At 40.6% G+C, this 10,155-nt stretch overlaps 1 protein-coding gene across 2 annotated transcripts in view; it reads left to right on the plus strand.

The window, feature by feature from the left end:
• LOC141901454 (vitamin D3 receptor-like) overlaps positions 1-10,155 on the plus strand; it is a 39,233-nt gene that overhangs the window by 21,739 nt on the left and 7,339 nt on the right. Inside the window, exons 1-4 of one of the 2 annotated variants that reach the window (XM_074788692.1) lie at positions 1,825-2,454; positions 4,607-4,777; positions 8,468-8,585; positions 8,984-9,564. In XM_074788692.1, the coding sequence (XP_074644793.1) occupies positions 2,383-2,454; positions 4,607-4,777; positions 8,468-8,585; positions 8,984-9,564 (942 nt within the window). In that variant the 5' untranslated portion in view covers positions 1,825-2,382. Of the gene's footprint in view, positions 1-1,824; positions 2,455-4,606; positions 4,778-8,467; positions 8,586-8,983; positions 9,565-10,155 lie in introns of those variants that run through there. The other variant, XM_074788691.1, reaches the window with a different exon arrangement.

Consider the following 10,155-nt stretch of genomic DNA (forward strand, 5'->3'; position numbering starts at 1 on the left):
CAAAATGACACTTGACTTGAGATCCCCTCAAGAATATTTGCTAGTAAACACATCTCTCTTGGGGCAAACTCTTTTATCAGATCGGAGAATCCGTTTGCCTCCAATCGTACTCTTTTATTGGTCACGTGACTTTTTGGAGTCTCCGAAACCTCCTTTCTGTCTCGGTGGTGTGATTCGGATTTTGTGTGGAGCCAACCGGAGATTTCGGACGGAGACTTCGGAGGTCATAAAAGAGTACGCCCTTGGTGTCAATGTGTGCGTTTCAGACCTAGAGACTGACATGAGCCATGCAGTTGCTGGTTTTTGCTAGATTCTTGATGTGAGGGTGCTGGGGTACTCGCTCACTAGCCACTGGATATGATCAGTTGCTAGTCTGACGTATGCTACAGGGGCAGATCCAAGCTATATTCCGTTGTTTTCCAGAAAACAGTCAGAACAATGTGAATAACATACTTTCTAGAAGAACCTAATCTGACAGGTCCAGATTGCCTTTAGATACCAGGAAAATGAGTGATTTTCAAATTTTTCTTATGGGGAGGATACCAAACCCCCTTAATGAGCTTAGTCGCTGGCAGATAGGCTAATTGAGCTGTAATTTTGAGGACTAGGCCTGTAGTAATATTTACCCGCTGGATCCGCCCCTGAGCTAGGCATTAGGTGTGATTTCATGATGGCGTTTCTGTGCTATCATCGTTTTCTTGAATATATTTCGGAACTCTTCTTAACCTTCTCTCCTGCCTTCTGAATGGCAGTTTGAATTGTCAATTTGGTGTATAGCTACCGAATATGAGCTTAAAACGTTTGTCGCCATATATTGTTTAAAAAGTTAGCCTCAAATAATGTGAATACGATTTCCTCTATAGGCCTATCTTCGTTCTTATTAGTGGCTCTTAATGTTAAAAACTGGTAAAAACTACCATATGCGTGAATCAACGACAACGGCACTTGTTTCCTGCTGTGGTTGAGTGTAACGTACTACAATACCGGCTTGCAAATCTGCATTCACATTGCAGAAAAAAACGTGACCAGCTGACTCCCGGGGGATACACTATGCCATTTTCGCTGCTAATCCATTCTGGAATGGCGGCTACCGGATTGGTTTCAGTATCTGGCTAGAATAGAAATCTGCGTCAGGAAATGTGGATCAGTTTAAGTAGATCTGGCCTATAAATCTGCATCGGGAAATGGCGATCGGTTTCAGTAGATCTGGCCTAGAGATCTGCGTCTGGAAATGTGGATCGGTTTCAGTAGATCTGGTCAGAACTCTGTGTCAGAAAATGTGCATTGCTTTCAGTAGATCTGGCCTAGAATAAAATCTGCCTCATGAAATGTGGATCGGTTTCAGTATATCTGGCCTAAAAATCTGCGTCAGGAAATGTGTATTTTGCTCTTTCAGAATGAACCGAGCATTTTGCGAAAAATTGAATTTCGATATTTCGTGAATAGACAGAGTAATTTGTCACGCAATTTTTGTTGTTGTTGTTGTTGTTGTTGTTGTTGATGTAAAATGAAGACAGAGATGATGACAATAATCACGGTAAGTTCAGCAGACGTTTGCCGGCTAGACACAGACGTATATCTCGCTGGCACTGGCGCTCTGACTGTAGAATACAAAGTTCAAATTGATGTGGTCAGTTAATTATACGCGCAAATTCCAGGAATAATCAGCGCTTGTGTATGTGTATATATATATATAAAGCGTATGTATGCACACTGATAGAGAGTAGCAGACTGTCAGGAGGTCAAGGTTAAATATATTGGAATCTATTATAAACAGGTTTCAGCTATCTCTCATATTTCTCACTACGCGGAACCATAGTACACTAAGGTTCACCAGGTCAAGCACGTATCGATTTCTCCTGGAATTTCGCCGGCACCATTTCTGCTCTCGGAATCGAGAATATTCCGAGCGCTCCGCGGAAAAAGGGGCCGCGCGCGCGACGATAGGGAGCGAGTTCATACGGATCGATGTCCACCTAGCCGTGCAATTAGAATCGACTGTCTGGTTTATATCACAAAAGCCGTCTATTAAATCAAGTCTTATTGCGGTGGACTGTCTCGGATTGTGGTTTAGCGGTCAGTCAGTGAGTGTACACACACACTAACAAACACGACTAAAGCTGCTCTACCTCTATCATAGCCGTTCTTCGCGTTTCGCGTATGATCTCTGACCTTCTGTTGACCCTGTTCGTTGAATGACCTACACCGGGAGTTGTTGAGAACTAGCGCACACTCACACACACGGATAACCGTTTATATCGCCGTGCTGTTGGAGAGTGTGTCCGTATTGCTGCCCGGCCGTTCAGTCAGTCGGTCGATAGATTTTTAAATTCGTAATTTGGATTTTCGAGCGAGAAATTTCGTCGGCGTTTCACGACGACGATGATAAGTTGTCGAGGTTATAACGTGTATCGCGTAAACGATCAGGCAGTTTACAGCATGAATACGCCTAAGGTAAGTCGACATGTCGCGGACTGCGCTCGCTTGCTCTCTCTCTCTCTTCTCTCATGATCATACATCATTATCGCTAACTAAACTTCTGATTCACGTCGAATTTCGAACGAAGTAGATGTCTGGCGAATCATCCATCAATCCAATCAACGCTCATCGGGGGGGGGGGGGAAGATATTTTTCACCAAAGAGTTGTTATCGAGCGGGGATTTGTGTAAGATTTTATATCGTAACCCTTGATATTTCGTATTTTGTCAACACGTTTATCTATGTGAAGGTCGTTGATGCGCATGTCTTTCCGTCGACGTTCGTTAATGACGATCTGAATCGGCGAATATAGCTGACATTTTTAATTCCGGCGGAATTTTTTCGATTTTTCTATGGCTTCCGTTATGAGACCCTTGTTTTCGAGCTGAGTGTCCGTCTTTCATCGACTTTTTTAATAGTGGGCTGATCTCGATGAAACAATATGTTAGTGCGGGGTCGAGTTGTGCCGCGCAAAGAATGGGTCCTGTGTGCCATCTAAAAACTATTTCAACGATACGTCTTTGAAAATGAGGGGGTCGAAATTTATTTAAAAAATTGTCTCGTCAAAATTAAGCTATTGGCACTAGATTGGCCTACAACATATCCAAAATACAATGGGAACTATAACGCATGGTAATTTCGCATGGTAATGGAGTTTGATGCTGAGCCCGAAAACTGTTGTCGCATATGGCTCGTGATCACTTTTAATCCCCACGATTAACTAGACTTCGATATGAATACTTAGTACCATTCTACCTTATGATGATTTGACAGCTCAAACACTTATAATGACTCATAGTATATGGCCGAAATGTTGGGCGAGGGGGGGCAAACTTGGGGGTCAAATATCTTTAGGGCTAATTGCGTAATAAGAAATGGGCATTCCGGCAGCAACCTGCTGACCCCTTTTCTATTTCCATTCAATTTCTAACTTGTATCTTCCGTTTAACTGAAATTGCTCTTTTCAATCGAAACCAATAGGATGCATTATCAATATCATGTGATTACTATTGTTATTACTATCATTACTCAATTCTCTGCACTTGCACAAGGTACCTAGGTGCAGTGACCTGTACAGCCCCTTACGCTCTCACTGTCACCTTCATTTAACTTTACTTCATTTTCTCTTTATTGTCATTATTCGTGGAAATGTAAGTCGAATGAAAAATGAATTATTATTATCGTAAAATGGATGCCATCAGCGGAGTACGTTGTCGGAATATCGGTATTGATCGCTACATTTATGTACACACGCATATAGTAATCGGGTGATTTGCTGCCTAATTCGAAAAATTAAACTGCTCCGGTAACCCTACTTTAGCTGAAATGTTAGGTCAGTCCCAGCTGATGATTTTTATTTAAACGTAATCATTTGTCATAGGCTTAGGCGCGAAGATTTTTGTCCGGCTGAATGCGTAGAACTTTTTCTTGAGTTCGTTGAATTAATCGACGAGCCCTTTTCCTTCGGTATCCCCGTATGACATTATTAACTGTATTTTGAAATTACTCGAGAATGTTTAGAAAAATGTTTCTTACATGTGAAAATGTGCAAAAAGTGAATATTTTTGAAAAAAGTAAGAAAAAATTGGGAAAAAGTATGTAAAATTTTGTTTGAAAATTCTTGTCAGAAAATGTCCATGTAGGCTGTATATGTTCTTTTATCTCTGGTCTTTGCTATCGTCTAGTGTCAAGCATCGATTTGTATATCCTAATTATAGGTCAAAATTGTTTCATCGTCTTTAAAAATGTTTTAACTATGCAATTCTTGCTTAAAACCTCAATGAAAATGGATGAATCGCGTTAGGAGTATGTCCCTTTTAAAAAAAATCTATTGTTAGGTGTGTTATTCTGAATGGAGTCTGTATTTGGTATGAAAAAATGTGAAAAATCCTTCGGTCAGGTGCTCAAAAGTCGTTTAGAGTTAACCAGTGGATAGTTGACATAGTAACAATTAAAAGTTCATCTTTACTATGGTATTTATCCTTTGGTTATCTTTTTGCAACTTTTGAGCAAATGACCCCTTGTTTTTTGAAGAAATGTGAAAAAGTGGATAATGGCAATATTGAAAAAAAGTGGAAATTTCTGAATCTCGCATCTCATCCATGTCCTTGTTATTTTGTCGTTTCAGTCAGCGTCTCCGAAAAGGGAACGGAGGAAGCGACGCTTAAAACCGCCCGGTTTGGAAACGGCCGATATGATTTGCGGCGTATGCGGCGACAAGGCCCACGGTTACAATTTCAACGCGATCACCTGCGAGTCGTGCAAGGCGTTCTTCAGAAGAAACGCGTTAAGAATGGAGGTATGTCGCGAAGGTTTATCGAGGCCGAAGCTAAAATCGGAAAAAAAATGTTGAATTCGTCCGCGGCTCAACTACGTCGAAATGACCTCGGCGGCGGCTGCACTGGCTGCAGTAGCTCAAAAGTCGGTTAAAGTGAACCAGTGGATAGTTGACATAGTTGACAATTCAAACTTCATTGTTGAGCTAAAAAAATTCCTTGTTTGTGTTGAGCTTATAAGTCGACTCGGCCGGCTGCCTATCGACCTTGTACTACATTACTTCTTTTAAAATCGTGACCAATTTTACCATAACAGACCCTGCAGCTATAGAAATGAACTGATTACAAATTATATTATATTTTACGAAATGACCCGGCGGCCGCTACGGAGATTCGAGCTATCATTTTTGTTTAGCCTTACTTTGGTAGTTATCCGCCCGCTATCTTTTACCAATTTTTGAGCGACCGACCCCAGATCGACATGAACAGTCTTATCGAGGATATTCGGCGAAATTGATGTTCACCGAAAATTCATCAGACCGAGTTTGTAGACGTTTGAAATCTTATGCGTAACAAAAAAAGAAAAACGTTACAGCATGGTCGGTTTCAATCGATAACACTTTATTCGATAGGGTTGCCTCGATCATAACCTAAGGGTGGCTCCATGTCATTCCATTATTGGTAGCATCGGCGAGTAAAGACGTCCAGCTGCGTTGCCTCCTGAAGCGTCCTGCATTGCGCCTATGAGCAATTATAACGTCGAGATAATTTCTTGTAGCTATGTCTCAAATTTTAATCAGCGCGCATAATTTCTAATAAATTAACCTCAATGACGATGATAGTTACTATATCTCTTAGTGATTCCAATCAAAGCATTATACGGGAAGAATTCTTTTTGAATAGGCCTATATCCCCCCTCCAGCAAGCTAGTTGCCATTAATAAGAATAAATTGCTGATAATGAACGAATCATGGTAATAGCTTCTAATTTCGATATAGTTTGGCACTTATTTTGTATGATTTTAATTATTCAAAAATCAGTGAAAATGAGAAATGTTTCCTTTTAAGAAGATTTTCTAGAATGTGGGTTCATTTGGTGCACGGAGTGCTGCCACACGGAGCTATTAGCCTAATTAAAAATTCTCCCGTTGAAGGCTTTGGCTTTGACTTTCTTGCAAAGACCGAAGTAAACAAGATGACGATTTTGAAAACGCATTAGGAAATGCTGCGCGAATTCTCAGAAACTCATCCGTCTTCGTTTGAATCCCGCAGCGGCTAGCCGACCAGTACCGCGCGTCGCTTTTGAAAATAGTATTCGTCTCAGAGCTCGAGTCGCCGTAATCCTATTACTCCACGCTAATGAAACGGCGTGATCTCTTTTCTAATCCCCGAAATAGAAGAAAAAAAAAACTATTCATAACGCCTTCGAAGATATATGGTATTCATGAGATGAGTTGGAAGATGGCGTCGGGCTTATATTTCACCAGAAATCCGAGATAAATGAATTCGCGTAGTCGACTCAACATTAAAAAACTAAATACTACTACTACTACTACTACATAGTTTTACGGAACCTTCCTCTGAAGATGAGGTCTATATAATGTGTTGTCGCGTTGTATTTCAGGTGTGTAGAAAGTCGAACTGTGACTGTTTTTGGAAGATGGGTTTTTATGGAGTTGTGAATCAGAAGATGGAATATATTAATGCAAGGGAGTCGTAAGGGGGGTCTCGATACGCCAGGTTTCGATGGGTTCCTTAGATATCGGTCTGAAAACACCTGATCGACCTTTTTCAATGAATACGGAGATGCCCAATCCCCTGAAGCCTTGAGAATTTATGAAGCCTTCTTTTTGGGTTTTTTCGGATGCTCGCAATATTTTTTCCATTACGTAATAATTGTGTTAATTCAACCGATTATATTTCGTTATCTGATTTCTAAATTAAAGCCTCGGTTCCGTACAGGCAAACCAGGAGTGTGGGCGAGGCATCAGTCGATTCATAGGAAACCCCTCCAGAAAAAAAAGAATCAGTTCCGCTCATTTATAATCAAAAAAGGAAGTAAGGAAACATAACACTTACAACTTCATATCACAACATATTACGAAAAAAATGCCTTTATTTAGTTTGACTTTTGTTTATATCAGCAGAAATCGCTGTAATCAGCGGAAATCAGAGGACAAATATGAGCATAAAATTTTCTCGGGGTTCATGAACCCCTGACCCCCTTCAGCTCCAAACCAAGTTAAAAACGAACCGACCCTAATGCTACGGCCTGTCTGGGCAGGTGGGCCGTGGGTTTTTCGAGGGACTGCCTCAATCATATTTATCGTGGAAACTAAGTTTCTGGATAACGCTAATCGGAAAGGTTTAACTCCCTGGTTAAAAATGTTTTCCGTGAATATGCGGTGTTGAAGATATTTATGACCTGGTTATAATCGTCTACTGCTGGTGGTAACTTGGTCAGCAGTAATGTCATGAACTTTAAACAAACCAGTAAAGGTTCAACAGGCGGAGTGCTGAACTAATATTGAACTGGGTTTCCATTTAGCGCTCGCTCTCCGGATGGTTGGCTGATAGCCAACCTAATTAATAGGTATTCACACAAGTGACAATGAGATTTGATTTGCGTAAATGACGTAAATCAATAAATAAATAAATGGTTAAATGTTTTCGCTAATCAACAACCTTGCGTAATATTAGTTAGTTCGTCCGGGGTGTTAATTTGATCACTGAAATAATATTGCTATAATTGTGTCATTTCTTATTTAAGCTTAATCCACATCAGCCCTTTGATGTGAGGTCAAACATTATATAAGAAAGCAATGTAATGCTGAACAAAAGGAGCTGTTAATGATTCTGCCGATAGGGAGACCCCTGTGTTCCAAGAAAATTGAGTTCAACCTAGAATATTGGCAAGAATAAGAATGGCCTTTTCAGGCATATGAAATCTATATATTCCCAGGGGTTCATATGGTATCATGGGGCTAGTTTTATTGGCCAATATTAACAGGAAACCAAGTGGTTGACTCAATCCAACTCAATTGAGTTTTAAGTTAACATTTCTTTATCTTGAAATATGGATTGTCCCTGTTATTTATTTGATTGGTAGATTTGGTCTGATTTGCTTTCATTTTGTGTCGCTCATAAACCCACCACACCTACCGGAAGCGAAACAGGGGGTTTGATTTTAAAATCGGAATTCGAAGTACAGAAGTAGTTGTGCGATCGGCGGTCAAAATTACAGATTATTGTGTTTTAATGGGATTACGAAATCGGTAAAAGTTAACTTTTACCACGATTCAACTAAATTGAGTTAATACTGCTCTATTTTTTGGGTCGTATCCTTTGCTAAAAGCTTTCATCAATGGTACCAATCCTGTAATTAGGCAGTTTTAGAGGTTGTAATATTATGATAATTTTCCGGGGCAACCTTATTTCCGCGAACCTGTTGCACCCATCCAGAAATCGATATACATAGAATATTCTAAAATCATCAACACACCGAATCTGCTTGCCCTTCCCACCACTACTTCTACTAGTTAAACAATCCCTAAGATTTTTGTTGTCAATCCCGTTGTTTTCCGACCTCATGACACAACTTCTAAACTCGTTGTGTTGTTACTCAAGGTTTTCAATTTAACCATAGAGTTTTCGGTTTAACCTTATCCTTATATTGTGGGTTGCGTGTGGTGACGTTTTCAATTCTATTTTCAGGTGATAAAATGTAACTTCGATGGCACGTGTAAACTCGATCCCCATACGAGGCGATTTTGTACGGAATGCCGCCTTAAGAAATGTTTTACAATCGGAATGAAAAAAGAATGGATTCTGAGTAAGTTTTTACCCTTGACGTCCTTCTTCCTCCCCTCTCACGCGTATTGACCTTATTTCACAAATCCCAGTCCTTCTTGTCTTCCAGGCTCACCTCCACTCATTCATCCCTCATCCTACCTCATGCCACCCATTTCATCCTACCTGATTCTATTTCACTCCCTCCTGCCTTCCCTTTCTTAGTACTACTTGCGCGTAACAAGGATTGTGGACACTGGGCTGGATATTTGCAGGCAAACCCAGATAATCCGGGTATGAATGTCTGTCCATTGATACATAAATGTACATGAATTTTGATTCAATCCGGATCTCATCAACTGGACAAATTTCATCGGCCTCAAATAATCTGATTTAAGCGGATTCTACTGTAAGATGTATTATTGGAATTACTGTTTCTAGGTGACGATCAGTTGATGAAAAGACGAGAAAAGGGCGGAAAGAAAGAGAAAAATTCCTACAACGTCAACAACACGTTTCATCATCAAAATAGTCAAAATAATAAAATCGAACAGTCAGTTTCGAACATGTCAAACATGTCGTTATCGCCTGGCAACTATTCCGACCAATCCGATCAATCGTTACATCAAATCAGTCCGATCGACCATTGCGCATCGATGGATATGTTACCTATCTCATCACCGACGGCGACGACAACGACGATGACGACCTTCGTCAAGGTCGAACCGGATTCGCCGCCGACGTTACAAGAATCTCCGTCGTCGTCGTCGTCGTCAACGACGACGTTGCCATGGCAATCGAGCGGCAACCAAGTCGAAATGGATATCGCGACGTTAGAACAGTTGCTAGCGACGACCGTCGATGCTCCGTACACGGAACGAGACACTCAGAAATTTTCGCCTAATTCGGCGAGTGATATGTTCAATATGGCTGACACGTTCATTCGACGATTTATCAAATTCTGTAAGAGTTTGCCTGAATTTTCCGCGTTATCTCAAACGGACCAAATTGCCTTACTAAAGGTAAGTTGAATCAGTCGCAGATATTCATGCTCTGCCTGAATCCACCCCACCCCCAAAGTGGCACACGTCTTCAGGACTTTAGCCCAGACACTTTTTATTCAAAATGACCTGGAAACACCAAATATTAGACATATCAGGACATTTTAACCCTTTCAATGTGTCTACACCGCATGGCAGTGTAAAGATCAGTGATGGATATAGCTAGCACACGGCATCGTGGTGTATCTGTAATTGGTCATCAATATTTATCCCAATTGAAGGATGGCAGCACCTGTCATACATAAATGAAATATAAGTAACTAATCTAATGATACACTGCACTGCAGTGTAGAGATGCACTGTAGATGTATGCTTGTTGTACATCAACTGTGCCAACAGTTTTGTTTCAATGTCCAAAGAAGGTTGGTTCAAGGCTGCAGATTGACATCTGCAATAGTATCAATGTATAGTTAACAATAAGCGAAGATAAGTGAATTCTTTCTATCTTCAATATGAAACCCTTTCTCCGAACTCACCACTTCAATTCATACAATACAATAAGTAGGGTCGCCAAATTTTACTCAATTTAAGTGTTAGTGAAAGTCTGAACTA

This window comes from Tubulanus polymorphus, chromosome 3 (genome assembly GCF_964204645.1).
Source record: "Tubulanus polymorphus chromosome 3, tnTubPoly1.2, whole genome shotgun sequence".
In the NCBI taxonomy this organism is placed as follows: Eukaryota; Metazoa; Nemertea; class Palaeonemertea; order Tubulaniformes; family Tubulanidae; genus Tubulanus; species Tubulanus polymorphus.